Genomic DNA, 15,370 nt, shown 5'->3' with positions numbered 1-15,370 from the left:
TTGGGTCGTATTTTTAAAGGGGCATGAACCCGTGAGTGGTGCGAGTCTTCCACACTACGTAAATATCAATATATCAATACCTACCAAAATAGACATGTTGTTTTCACCACTCATGCAACTATAAGAATACAATGTTTACACATTCAATACTGTCCAAAAGTCCCTTCTACCATTATTTTACTTTCAAATCTTTTCTCATTTCTCTTATATTACTCTACTTATTACTCTCTTGTAATGTCTGTCTGTCTATGTACCATATACATTCTCAAATATGTTTCCCTCGCTTTATTCATTATTTGATGAAGTAAAAAAAGAAGTGATATCTATAACAAAAACATTGTCAATGTAAAAAAACAAGTTAGAAAAACAGCCGTTTAAAGGGGTGATATCAAACACAAAAGTCCAAGTTAGGAGAAGCAATTAGGCCAATCTTGTCAAGCATCAAGCAAATAGGCACAATTGGAAAGGTGCTGGGGCCCAAGATTCACACAATTCTTGCTTCTAACTTGGCGCCTTTTTTTGATCGCTTCGCTCCACTTGAAATGCGCAGTGGCGCAGCAGGCTAAGGTCATGTGCTCTTCAAGAACGTCATGTTGCAAGTTCAAACCACTTGAAATGCTCTTTGTATGACTTGAAGTGACTGAGACACACACTCACACACACAGACACACTCACACACACTGAGACTGTGTGTTGTAGTGTGTGTTTCTCAGTGTATGTGTGTCTCGGTGTGTGTGTGTCAGTGTGTGTGTTTCAGTGTGTCTGTGTCTCAGAGTGTGTGTTTCAGTATGTGTGTGTGTCTCAGTGTGTGTATGTGCCACTGTGTGTGTGTCTCAGTGTATGTGTGTCAGTGTGTGAGTGTGTCTCAGTGTGTGTGTGTGCGCCTCAGTGTGTGTGTGTCTCAGTGTGGGAGTGTGTGTCTCAGTCACTTCAAGTCATACAAAGAGCATTTGAAGTGGAGCGATAAACTGGAGCGAAGCGATCAAAAAAAGGCGCCAAGTTAGAAGCAAGAATTGTGTGAATCTTGGGCCCCAGCACCTTTCCATTTGTATCTATTTGCTTGATGCTTGACAAGATTGGCCCAAATGCTTCTCCTAACTTGGACTTTTGTGTTTGAAATCACCCCTTTAAACGGCTGTTGCATTTTTCTAATTTGTTTTTTTACATTGTTTTTGTTATAGATTAAATATACAGGATCAGTGACAGCATTTGCCCAGCCTGACCTGTATTGGCTGTTTGTGTTTGTTTTGGTTATTTTTTTTATTTTGCTCTGTGAGCAAGTGTTTTTGTTCAAAAACCAATCTTGGGTATTTAAATAAACGGCGCATTATTATTATTTATTTATTAGCTGACGCCCTTATCCAGGGCGACTTACAATTGTTACAAGATATCACATTATTTTTTACATACAATTACCCATTTATACAGTTGAGTTTTTACTGGAGCAATCTAGGTAAAGTGCCTTGCTCAAGGGTACAGCAGCAGTGTCCCCACCGGGGATTGAACCCATAACCCTCCGGTCAAGAGGCCAGAGCCCTAACCACTACTCCACATCCTGTTGTCACTACTTGACCATCCTGTCACAGTCTTGCATCAGTTTTTTTCCATGAAGCATTGGAAGGTTTCCTAGTACATTTGTTAATTCAAAGGTGATGTGCATCCACCAATACAGCCCTTTTGATGTCACCAGCGCTGTGTTTTTGGGATGCTATACTCGAAAGCCTGATCATAGGCCAAGGACCAGTACAGCGCACGAGTCTTTTCTTTTAAAGGCTGTGACCCACTGGGTAAATGTTTCTTCTGTATGGGTCATTTCATGTCAACTCAACCAAAATCCAGGAGATTCCCACCTCAAGATTTAGAGTTTGCTTATATTATGTGTAGTGGAAGATACAGATCAGGTATGAAACCAGGCCAAATATTTAAGATCAATATTTACTGAGATGCACCCCCATTAGTGGTGGGGGGGTGAGAGCGGGCTAAACTTGAAATGAGTCTCGTTTTGGATTAATTTTGAGGCCCTCAAAGTGGCATTTAAAATGTCAGTAAATCTTCATCATTGAGCTTAAATATTTGGCCTGGTTTCATACCTGACCTGTATCTTTCACTAGACATAACATAAGCAAACTCTAAATCTTGAGGTGGGAATTTCTGGATGACTTGACATGGAATGACCCAATACAGTTAATACGGATTAAAAGGGTCCAGCAGTTTTCTTTTTATTATTGGTAATTCCTATTATGAGGAGTCTAAGCCAGATGCATCTTGTCATGTTTTTATTGAAGTTACAGTAACACTGAAATCAAATTTCAATTACAGAACAATGAAAAGAATTATACATTTACAGTGGCTCTCAAAAGTATTCACCCCCCTTGGACTTTTCCACATTTTATTGTGTTACAACATGGAATCAAAATGGATTTAATTAGGAGTTTTTGCCCCTGATCAACACAAAAAAAGTTCATAATGTCAAAGTGAAAAATAAAATCTACAAATTAATTACACATATAAAACAGAAAATAATTTTATTGAAAATACAGTTGTAAGTGAATTTGCATTGCAAAAGTATACATTGCAAATGAACAGCCCTTGAAACCTGCATGTCCCATTCTGATCACAGGCATTTTGAAACCATAAAAGCAAGGCGTCCTCACCATCAGGTATTGAACCAATCTGAAAAAAAAACGCTGCCAACATGCATCCACAGTTTGCTGTTCTGTGGTATTATTGTGTCCAGATTTTTCAGATTGGTTGACAAAGTGTTTGCAGGCATGTTATAATCTGTAGCAACATCTTTCTTTTTCTTGTATGGTGGAGCATTATCCACTGCTTTCAACACCTCCACTTTTGTCTGCTAGGATAGTGCACATTTTTGCACTAGTTCATGGAAACGGCATTGATGCATGAGTCTATGACAAACTGAAATGCATCATAAGATTAATTATTATGTCAGCACTAAAATACAGTACAGAGGCGCTAATCTGGATTAGGAGTCCCTGAACATGCTCTCTTGATCCTATTCCTACAAAACTATTATAAGATGTTCTTGGTGTTATTAATACCCACATTTTAAAAATTAGAAATGGTTCACTTTCCTCCAGTATAGTTCCCTCAGCACTTAAGGTAGCTGTGGTAAAGCCTATGCTCAAGAAACACAATTTGGACCCTAAAGTCCTCTCCAACCTACCATTCTTATACATTTAAATGTACTGTGAGACAGTTGTTGCAATTCAATTACAAAAAGTTTTAACTCTCAATGGTATATTGGAGAAGTTTCAGTCTGGTTTTCGTGCTGCACATAGCACCGAGACAGCCCTTGTCAGAGTTGTGAACGATCTGCTGATAAGCTGTGACTCGGGCTTTCCATCAGTTTTAATTCTTCTTGATCTAAGTGCTGCCTTTGATACTGTAGACCATTCCATCCTACTGAATCATCTTGAAAGCACAGTAGCACTGTCTGGCCTTGTCCTATCCTGGTTCAAATCTTATCTTTCTGATAGGTTTCAGTTCATCTCTATTGGGGAGGTAAAATCGGCATTATCGGAAGTTGTCTGTGATGTTCCACAGGGCTCCATTCCAGGTCCCTTGCTGTTTTCATTATTATTATTATTATTATTATTATTATTTATTTCTTAGCAGACGCCCTTATCCAGGGCGACTTACAATTGTTACAAGATATCACATTATACAGTGCCTTGCGAAAGTATTCAGCCCCCTTGAACTTTGCGACCTTTTGCCACATTTCAGGCTTCAAACATAAAGATATGAAACTGTAATTTTTTGTGAAGAATCAACAACAAGTGGGACACAGTCATGAAGTGGAACGAAATTTATTGGATATTTCAAACTTTTTTAACAAATAAAAAACTGAAAAATTGGGCGTGCAAAATTATTCAGCCCCCTTAAGTTAATACTTTGTAGCGCCACCTTTTGCTGCGATTACAGCTGTAAGTCGCTTGGGGTATGTCTCTATCAGTTTTGCACATCGAGAGACTGAAATTTTTGCCCATTCCTCCTTGCAAAACAGCTCGAGCTCAGTGAGGTTGGATGGAGAGCATTTGTGAACAGCAGTTTTCAGTTCTTTCCACAGATTCTCGATTGGATTCAGGTCTGGACTTTGACTTGGCCATTCTAACACCTGGATATGTTTATTTGTGAACCATTCCATTGTAGATTTTGCTTTATGTTTTGGATCATTGTCTTGTTGGAAGACAAATCTCCGTCCCAGTCTCAGGTCTTTTGCAGACTCCATCAGGTTTTCTTCCAGAATGGTCCTGTATTTGGCTCCATCCATCTTCCCATCAATTTTAACCATGTTCCCTGTCCCTGCTGAAGAAAAGCAGGCCCAAACCATGATGCTGCCACCACCATGTTTGACAGTGGGGATGGTGTGTTCAGGGTGATGAGCTGTGTTGCTTTTACGCGAAACATAACGTTTTGCATTGTTGCCAAAAAGTTCGATTTTGGTTTCATCTGACCAGAGCACCTTCTTCCACATGTTTGGTGTGTCTCCCAGGTGGCTTGTGGCAAACTGTAAACGACACTTTTTATGGATATCTTTAAGAAATGGCTTTCTTCTTGCCACTCTTCCATAAAGGCCAGATTTGTGCAGTATACGACTGATTGTTGTCCTATGGACAGAGTCTCCCACCTCAGCTGTAGATCTCTGCAGTTCATCCAGAGTGATCATGGGCCTCTTGGCTGCATCTCTGATCAGTCTTCTCCTTGTATGAGCTGAAAGTTTAGAGGGACGGCCAGGTCTTGGTAGATTTGCAGTGGTCTGTCTGATACTCCTTCCATTTCAATATTATCGCTTGCACAGTGCTCCTTGGGATGTTTAAAGCTTGGGAAATCTTTTTGTATCCAAATCCGGCTTTAAACTTCTCCACAACAGTATCTCGGACCTGCCTGGTGTGTTCCTTGTTCTTCATGATGCTCTCTGCGCTTTAAACTGACCTCTGAGACTATCACAGTGCAGGTGCATTTATACGGAGACTTGATTACACACAGGTGGATTCTATTTATCATCATTAGTCATTTAGGTCAACATTGGATCATTCAGAGATCCTCACTGAACTTCTGGAGAGAGTTTGCTGCACTGAAAGTAAAGGGGCTGAATAATTTTGCACGCCCAATTTTTCAGTTTTTTATTTGTTAAAAAAGTTTGAAATATCCAATAAATTTCGTTCCACTTCATGACTGTGTCCCACTTGTTGTTGATTCTTCACAAAAAATTACAGTTTCATATCTTTATGTTTGAAGCCTGAAATGTGGCAAAAGGTCGCAAAGTTCAAGGGGGCTGAATACTTTCGCAAGGCACTGTATATGCTACTGTTAGATGACATTATCCACAGACAAGGAGTGAACTTTCATTGCTATGCTGATGATACCCAGCTATATTTGTCCCTAAATCCAGGAATTTCTTCTGCCTGGGTGTTATTAGCTACTTGCCTGTGGCAGGCTGGCTCGCAGTGGTGAGGTGTGGTGACGTCATGGACCAGGAAGTAACTGAATCACAACAATGGATGGGCGGTTGAAGCTGAATGCTATGGCACTCAGCTGGATTTATTTACAAACAAAACAAAATGAAAGATTTAAACAAACAACAAAACAGAAAACAAAAAGGCACAAGGGCCACACATGGCCTTTTCGGCCACCTCCCCCCCTTATTCCCTAAAGTCCCGGCTAGCAGTCCCGGCCCAGGAACAGGGGAAGCAAGTTGTCTCCGGGGGCGGCCATGGCGGGATGTCCTCCTCCCACCCCAACAACTGTAGCGTCCCAGTGGACCACGCACAGGCCGGCTCCTCTGGCCAGAAAAATTTTGGGGGTAGTCTCCAGACCTGCCCCCCCTTCTTCATGGCCGGCAGCTCCCCTTCGTGGGGCTCCGGCCACCCTTTCTCCTGCAGCGAAATTGCTGCGGGGGAGCTGGTCTCCTGACCACCCCCCCCCTTCTTCATGGCTGGCAGCTGCCCTTCATGGGGCTCCAGCCACAGTATTTCCTGCCGCATGGCAGGACTGGTAGCGACCCCAGGCAAAACAGGACCCTCGGGAGGCGACGGCAGAAGCTGCAGACCTTCGGCAGCAGGAGCGGACCCTCGGGAGGCGACGGCAGCAGCAGCGGACCCTCGGGAGGCGACGGTGGCAGCAGCAGCGGACCCTCGGGAGGCGACGGCGGCAGCAGCAGCGGACCCTCGGGAGGCGACGGCAGCAGCAGCAGCGGACCCTCGGGAGGCGACGGCAGCAGCAGCAGCAGCGGACCCTCGGGAGGCAAACTCGGGAGGGGAGCCCCTGGCCATGGAGGCGGCAGCGGGAGCTCCACTTCTCCCTCGTACCCTGTAACTGGTGGCTCTCCAGGCAATGCGGAGCAACAGGCAGTCCCAGGCGATGCGGAGCAACAGGCAGCCCCAGGCGATGCGGAGCAACAGGCAGCCCCAGGCGATGCGGAGCAACAGGCAGCCCCGGGCGATGCGGCGCAACAGGCATCCTTGGCCGGTGCAAAGCAGGCATCCTTGGGCGGTGCGAGGCAGGGCAGGAGCAGTCCTTCCCATGACGGTGGATGTGGAACCAGCAGGTATTCACTCTCTGCTGGTGGAGGTGGAGATGGAACCAGCAGGTATTCACCCTCTGCTGGTGGAGCTGGGAGGGGCAAGCAGTCCTCCCACGGCGGCTGAGGCGGAACCAGCAGGCATTCACCCTCTGCTGGTGGAGCTGGGAGCGGTAAACAGTCCTCCCACAGCGCTTGAGACGGAACCAGCAGGCATTCACCCTCTGCTGGTGGAGGTGGGAGGGGCAAGCAGTCCTCCCACGGCGATTGAGGCAGAACCAGCAGGCATTCACGCTCTGCTGGTGGAGGTGGGAGGGGCAAGCAGTCCTCCCACGGCGGTTGAGGCAGAACCAGCAGGCATTCACCCTCTGCTGGTGGAGGAGGCAGAGGCAGCTCCTGCTGCTCTGCTCCTGGCGGTGGAGGTGGCGGAGGCAGAGGCAGCTCCTGCTGCTCTGCCCCTAGTGGTGGTGGAGATAGAGGCAGCTCCTGCTGCTCTGCTCCTGGTGGTGGAGGTGGCGGAAGCAGAGGCAGCTCCCACTGCTCTGCTCCTGGTGGTGGAAGCGGTGGAGGTGGCGGAGAGAGGCAGCTCCCGCTGCTCTGCTCCTGGAGGCCTAGGTTCTGGACCTATGGGCTCCCCCCTTCTGGGTGCTGGATGCACAGGCTCCCCCCCTCTGGGCGCTGGATGCACGGGCTCCCCCCTTCTGGGCGCTGGATGCACGGGCTCCCGCCTTCTGGGCGCTGGATGCATGGGCTCCCCCCTTCTGGGCGCTGGATGCACGGGCTCCCCCCTTCTGGGCGCTGGATGCACAGGCTCCCCCCTTCTGGGCGCTGGATCCACGCGCTCCCCCCTTCTGGGCGCTGGATGCATGCGCTCCCCCCTTCTGGGCGCTGGATGCTCGCGCTCCCCCCTTCTGGGCGCTGGACACAACAGGACTTCGGGCTCATCCCTTTCCTCATCTGTGTCCCGGTCGACCTCTGGGCAGCTTTCCTCCTCATGCCCAAATCGATGGCAGTACGTACACCACTCCTCCATGGAGTCCTCCCTTTGTACCCACCATGCGAGATCCCATGGTCGGAGCTCAGGATCCATCCTCTGGCTTCCACTGTCGCTCTGTTGTGGGGGCTGGCCATTCCTCTCTCCTCCCCTTTTTCTTCCCATTTTTTTTTTTTCCAAACAAACACAAAAAAAAAACACTTTTTGAAAAAAACAAAAAAACGTCTTTTCCTGGTCCGGCTCCTGGAGGCGTTGTTTGTCCCACGCAGGACACCATATGTGGCAGGCTGGCTCGCAGTGGTGAGGTGTGGTGACGTCACGGATCAGGAAGTAACTGAATCACAACAATGGATGGGCGGGTGAAGCTGAATGCTATGGCACTCAGCTGGATTTATTAACAAACAAAACAAAATGAAAGATTTAAACAAACAACAAAACAGAAAACAAAAAGGCACAAGGGCCAAACGAATAAACAAATACTGTTTAGCAGTCGTTTTTAAACGTCGTTATTTCTCCTCGCTCTCTCTCTCTCCGCTCCCCGTACTCTCCTCTGTACACTCCACCCTGCAGCACGGACAGCTGCAGGTTCTTATACTCTGGCGCGGCGCTTTTCTCCGCGCCGCAAACAAAAATACAAATAATAATACATAGGGGCGGGACACTCCGCCACTTTTCCTTACAGACATCAAGCATTAGATGTCACAGAATTTTCTTATGTTGAATTCAGATAAAACAGAGGTTATGCTAGTGGGCTCACAGAACCAACTAAAAGGAAATGTGGGATTTGGGGGTCATCTTTGATCCTGATGTATCATTTGAGACACATATTAGGGAAGTTACTGAAGTATCTTTTTACCATTTGAGAAATATAGCCAATTATTTCAGTATCTGATGCCGAGAGACTAATGCATGCTTTTGTTTCATCTAGAATTGATTATTGTAATGCACTTTTTTTCGGTATCCCAAATTGTGTGGTATCCCGCTTGCAGCTTGTTCAGAATACCGCCACTAGAATTCTGACTAAAACCAGGAAAAGTGAACATATTACCCCTGTTTTGGCCACTTTACACTGGCCCCCTGTGCAGTATAGAATTGATTTTAAGATTTTGCTGTTAACTTACAAGGCCCTGAATGGATTAGCACCTAGTTATTTGCAGGAGTTACTGACTGTATCTCCCAAACCGCACTCTGAGATCACAGGATGCGGGGCTGCTGGTTATTCGTAGGGTCAACAAAAGGAACACGGGAGGTATTTGTGACATGCTATACAAAAGCATTGCCGTTTGCTCTTTTTTCTGCTATGTACTGTACAGTGCTTTGCGATACTTTTGTACAAAAAGCGCTATATAAATGCAATAAATAAATATATAAAATACAGTACAGAGGCGCTAATCTGGATGCAAGTTAATACATTTCCCAATATCCTTTGCACTCAGCTGTTCGATCTTGGGTGATTTTGCTTGTAACAGGGTGAAGTGTTACATGTGTGGGTAGTCACTGGAAAATACTGACAGACACAGAGCATTGGTGTTGATACGCCGCTCAGGTGCGCAGATTTAATTTAACACTGGACTGGCACTAGGGTACCAGCAATGGTAGACCTAGTGTCACATTTAATAAAGAAATAAAAACAAAAACAAAGCTAAAAATAAAAGTTTGCCACACAAAATGATGAGCGCTAGTCCCACTAAAAGGAACGTCCCGCTCCAGGAACCTACGGTAACCCTCTCTATACTGTTTTGGGATCCACATCCCCATAGCTGACCTACTTCTGTTCTGTTGCTTCCGAAGTCCTGGCCTCCCAGTGACTCTGGGCCATTCCGGCAGTCCTGGCTGGGCAGTCGTCTTCACAGGCCCTGTGTTGCAGTTAAAGGGTTCCGTGGTAGTAGTTCCTGCAGAGCGGACACTTCCCTCCTGGATGTAAACAAACATGCTCTCACTCAGCGCCTGTCTGTATAGCAATGGCCTTGCAGCAGCCCCGAGCCTTAGAACAGCCACTTTTTGAGTTTTGAGTTTTTTTCTGCACAGCATCCCCCCAGCCAATCCGGACCTCCCGATCAGCTCAGCTCAGGGCGAGCCTCCTGCGGCTCTTCGCAGCTGATTACTCCAAATCACACACACACATACACAGGAACCAGCGACCCAGCTCCCTGTCACATTGCTTTATTCACATATTTCTTCCCCGGGGTGGGGGGTTCCATAATAATTTGCACTAACAGGAAATCCATGTAAAGTGAATTCATATTATAAGAAGTCAATTACAATAAGCGAGTGCTAAATTTGTCTAATTCAAGTTCATTTTGACTTTTTTTTCAAAATTAATTACAAGAAGCATAAAAGTACTTAAGAGATTTCTCTGTTCCAATATGCAATAACAAGCATTATTAGTGCAGGTGTTTGTTGAAATGACTGGGTTTCTTCTCATACTAATAAATACTGTCAATAAAGTGATGTTATTCCTTTTCAGAGATCCCGAAACCCGGTCCCTGGATCAGTGGCTCAGCAGACCAGCAGAGACATGACGCAGCGCTACTGTGCACTGATGTCCCAGCTGGAGAGGTTTGGGTACAACTGGGAGATTCATCCTGCATTTTGTGAATTTATCATCAACACGTATGGCATTCTGAAACAGAGGCCACAGGAGCAGCCCCAAGTGGCTTACAATGATCCTGTTGCCCTGAGGAAAGTCGCTATAGATACGGTCCCTGCTAAATTCCTGCGGGACTCCATGCTGATTCTGAACTGCCTCTGTGAGCTCTCTAGGAGGGATGGCAAGCCGCTGTTTACCTGGTGAACATCTAAAACACTGTTTCACATACTTCTTGAAATGATGCTCTTCAATGAATGTCAAGATTTTTATACAAGAACTAAACAAATATGAATAAAATAATAAAGTATGAACCTAACTGTTTCTTCAGTTATTATTTTGGGGCACAGGGGCATAGGACATAGACCTGTGTCTCCTATCCAAGTCCTGACTGTGCTACCTCCTAGGAACACAATCTGCACGGCAGTGTAGGAACCAGGTGGTTCCACCACAGAAGAGCTAGGGAAGAGAAGGAGCGGCACAGGAGGGTGGAGAGTGGAGGGAAGGTGTGGCATGGCAAAAGCCCTGCTTGTGTAAATAGTGTGTATGGGAATGTAAGGTTGGCAAGGATGGGGTTAATTCTGTCTCTGCCAACAACCACAAGTGTGGCCATTCCCCAATTAGGTAATTGAGTGGTAATTGAGGAATGGCCACCTGTATAAAGGGGAGTAGAAATATTTTGAGAAGATTTGCCGCACACAGTCTGACTCAAGCCGTCCCGACTCATCTCATTTCAACTGGCCGTACAGAGTTTGGATGAATCGTATCAGTGTGCGTGCCCTTAAAACCAAGATTATGCAGATTCCAGTTGGGATGTCTTCAGATTTGAAGATTGAACATGTTGAATCTTTTTCAGACGCAGTTTCGTTCAGATGAGATCAGTCTGTCTGTGTGCGGCGGTTGCCGACCAAGACTGACTGAGACTGATTAGTCATGAGGGTGTCAACCAGTGGTGAAGCAGGTTTAAGTGACGTACTACGTAGCATGTCATGTAACTTGTAACAAGATGGCGGAATATTGACAACTTTAGTTCCACAGGTAAAAATACATTAGTCTTGAATTGCTCAGAGTGTCCCGAATTAAAAAAAAAAAAAACAGATATGTATTTTTGTTTACTAATCAAAGGTAAATTATCAATTTACCTTTTTATTATCAATCTACTGGCAGCGTATATTTTCTTACTGCGCAAAACAGAAGTAACCGGTGCGTCGATTTCCAATAGGTCACAAATCACAAGTCCCTAGATCCACACGCTGAGAAAAAAACGCCAAAGTCAAATAAAAAAATCAACAGTTTGGATTTTATTTACCACAGGCTAAAGTGTAGTAGACAAACTATACAAAAAGTCGAACACTGCCTGAAACGTTTGCACGGTGTAAATGGTCAATAGCTAAATTAATAGGCTAAGCGCTTCTTTTGGTTGCCTCGCGGCGCTGTCTCCACCGTCTAATCAGCATACGATGCCATGCATAATATGAGGGTCGCTATGTTGGGCTAAGTTAATACAAAAATGTGTACAGGGCAGTATTAATTAAATTTGCATACATAGAAATCACCAGGATCTAGTTGTGGTCAGTAATTCAGTCTTAGAAGTGTGCGACACCCAGTCGTAAAAAACTAAACTGTAACGTCAAACCAAAACTGAGCAAAACTGATCGCAAAATCTGTGCATACTCAGATGAGATGAGTCGGGACGGCTTGAGTCGGGCTGTGTGCAGCGGGCTTTAGGTGACTGTGACTGAGACTGGGACTGTGACTGAGACTGACTGACTGAGACTGAGACTGTGACTGTGACTGTGACTGACTGACAGACTGACTGTGACTGTGACTGTGACTGAGACTGAGACTTTGACTGTGACTGACTGTCTGACTGAGACTGTGACTGACTGACTGTGACTGAGACTGAGACTGACTATGACTGACTGACTGAGACTGTGACGGAGACTGAGACAGACTCTGACTGCGACTGACTGTGACAGACTGTGACTGAGACTGGCAGGCAAGAACAAGGTCTTGAATTGAATGCGAGCAGAGACAGGTAGCCAGTGGAGAGTGTGAAGCAGAGGGGTAGCGTGAGAGTAGGGGGGTTGGGAGAATACAAGGGAAGCAGCAGAAGGTTGAATGAGCTGAAGAGGGTGAATAGCCAAAGCAGGGAGACCAGCAAGGAGAAAGTTACAGGAGTCCAGTTTGGAGAGTACCAGAAGAAGGAAATTAGAGGAGGCCAGATTTAGAGAGGCTGAGTCTGAGGTGGTGAGAATGTATCCAATTTGAGATAGCTAAGAGGCATTCTGAGATGTGGGAGTCAAAGAAGAGGAAGATCTGGGCATCATCCGCATAAAGGTGGTAGGAGAAATGGAAAGGAGATGAGAGTGCCTAGTGAGCGGGTGTAAAGGGAGAATATTGACTGAAATTGATTTCTGGAGGAAAATGTAATACAAGAGTTGAAAAGAGACACACAGAGGGTTAAGCAACATTTGTTCTATTATAATATATAAAAAAAAAACAGCTACGGTTCTGTAGGAAAACTTGTATGTATTATTGTCACACGGCTGGCTGAGTGGTGACGTCAGAACCAGAAGATAAATAACACAGACAGGACAGGTGAGATGAAATGATGAAGGCACTTGCTTGCGCCGGTTTATTGTAAAATAAAAGGTTTGAACAAAACAAAACACAGGACACGGCACTTACGCCAAAATAAATAGACAAACAAAACAAATAGACACTGACACACAGGGACGAACACTAAACAAACACGTACCACGTAGCAATTGCTTACTATTAATTTATCTCCTCACTCTCTCCCGTTCCTTTGCCCTGAACACACAACCCCGAGTGAGTGAAACGTGCACCTATATATACTGTTGTGCCGGGATTCAATTACTAATTAATTATTCACTTGAATTCCAGCACGTGAATTAATTATGTGCAACCTCGTGCTCACATATTAAATACTTTAAATGCACGTGAAGTGAAGTGCAATCCCGTGCCTAAATACAATACATTTTAAATAACTCGTGCTGCACACACCCATTTATATCCCGTGCAGCCATCTCTATACACCAACATTAACACACCACACGCAACATACAACACAGAAATGCACACAGTGGCGGGGCACATTGCCACAATTATATATGTACGTGTCTAATAGGTTTATAATAAATATATATGCAGTCAACAAATGTTTAGCAAATAATACATGGATAGTACACAGCGGTTTCTTATGGAATGTTGGTATTTTTAAAAAGACAATGTTGGTGTCTGGGTTTTTATTTTATTTCCGTCACTTTTATTAGATTTTTTTGGTGGCCAAAAAGAGCAGGCTGCACTTGCAGTTCCAACACAACATAAAAACTTCTTGTAAACCTGGTTTAAGAAGACTGTGATATCAGTAGATGCGCAAGGCCAAATCGGAACTCAGACACAAACATTCAAATATACCCTCCCATATTTTAATATTAATTAGGTTATCTGCATTTGGAAGGATCATTTCTCTCCCTAAAAGAAAACTAAATTACCCAAAAGGTACGACCAAAGTAGCGTGAGAAAAAACGAGACTTGTTTTTATTTTCCATGGAAACCACACCATAGTCAATATAAACATTTCAACAAACTTTATTTGCAAACAAAATTCCAAACCCACACTTTCCATGTGCAGGGCCTCAGCGCTACCACACCTTGTCATTGCTATTGTTATATTGCTGTCATGTTATATTATATTTTTTGCACCTGAAAAATCCAGGATACTACAGTAATTCACAAATGATTAATGAATGCTTTTTAAGTTTCTTTTGATATTTATGAAACTGACTCTTGTTGCTTTTTAACACAAATCTAGAAAAAGCTAATTCACCCAAATCTGTATAAATCCTTAAAACATACTTTAAAAATAGTATTCTTTAAATAACTCAATGATTTCAAGTTTTCTGAGTAGATGATATTCGTATGTTAACATAACAATTTATACGAAGTGTCTTTAAACATTTACTGGCAGGTTGGATTTCCTTTGTGGGATTGATGCAGGTTACTAATTTACCACCATTGATTAATTTGTATTTGTTTTAGGGAACGTTATGCAACTCAGTTTCATTTAACAAGTCAACCATTAAAAAGGCTACAGTGAACATTCCAAGCAGACCAGTTCTCTTGGTGGAGATCATTTTGTTGGCTTCATGAGGTCACAGGTCTTGTGCAAGCATTGGCTGTTTAGGGGGATGGAGCACAGCTCTTGTTTTTTTTAACTGTTCAAAGTACAATGCATAGCATCTTCATTTATTTCCAAACCCAAAAGTGTCTTATTAATGTTTAACTGAAACCTCTCTGTAGATGTAACCACTTCATCAGAAACAGAAATGTCCTTGTTGATTAACCTACAAATCATAAATAATAATAATAGTAATAATAATAAACACACACAAGTGTTCTGTACATTGATTCCCAGCTTTCACAAGACTTCTTTCCAGATCATGCTGCTGGGATTGCTGTGAGAATCAACAAAATGAAGTTCTGGTATCAGCAATACTGGAATGTTCTGATTATTTTTCAATATATTGGCAGATAATTTCCATTTATTTTCATGCCAGTACAAAAAAAAATAACTGTGTTAATGAATGGGATCACTTTTGGTGGATAATCAATGCATTAAAACATGTTTTAACATATCTGTTCAATGCATTTCTGATACAGACTAACACAAATCAAAAGGAACAGTAAAAAGGCAAATACAAGGGCTCCCGAGTGGCACATCCAGTAAAGGCACTCTGCGTGGAGTGCAGGATGCGCCCTATAGCCTGGAGGTTGCCAGTTCGGGTCCAGGCTATTCCACTGCTGGCCGTGGACGGGCGTTCCCAGGGGGCGGTGCACAATTGGTTGAGCACCGCCCGGGGTGGGGAGGGAAAACTTTGCTAAAAAAAACAAACGTCTGAAATCCCTGAACGTGCCTCATTTCTAGGAAGCAATATCCACATGAGATTATTTACCACTGCCTAGGTCATAAAAAAAAATTAAATACTTTTGCCTATTGTTTATCAAACATATATAAATGCTGTTCAGAAACAAAATAGCATTCCAACAATTGGAATAGTTGTTGCAGTGCTCAAAGTAGTGTCTGCTCTGGGCTCCCAAGCGGCGCATCCGGTAAAGGCACTCCGCGTGGCCTGAACGTGCGCCCTATAGCCTGAACGTCGCCAGTTCGAGTCCAGGCTATTCCATTGCCGACCGTGGATGGGAGCTCCCAGGGGGC

The 15,370-nt window shown here is 44.3% G+C and overlaps 1 protein-coding gene across 4 annotated transcripts in view; it reads left to right on the top strand.

The window, feature by feature from the left end:
* LOC117414065 (speriolin-like protein) overlaps window positions 1–10,427 on the top strand; it is a 53,405-nt gene extending 42,978 nt beyond the window's left edge. For all 4 annotated transcript variants that reach the window (XM_034023729.3, XM_059031976.1, XM_059031977.1 and 1 more), the window contains one exon: window positions 10,006–10,427. In XM_034023729.3, the coding sequence (XP_033879620.2) occupies window positions 10,006–10,332 (327 nt within the window). In that variant the 3' untranslated portion in view covers window positions 10,333–10,427. The remainder of the gene's footprint in view (window positions 1–10,005) is intronic.
* Window positions 10,428–15,370: the final 4,943 nt, after the last annotated feature.

The sequence above is a fragment of the Acipenser ruthenus genome, chromosome 10 (assembly GCF_902713425.1).
Source record: "Acipenser ruthenus chromosome 10, fAciRut3.2 maternal haplotype, whole genome shotgun sequence".
NCBI lineage: Eukaryota > Metazoa > Chordata > Actinopteri > Acipenseriformes > Acipenseridae > Acipenser > Acipenser ruthenus.
The sequence above is the reverse complement of the archived record's forward strand: the minus strand, read 5'-3'. Positions and strand labels throughout refer to the sequence as shown.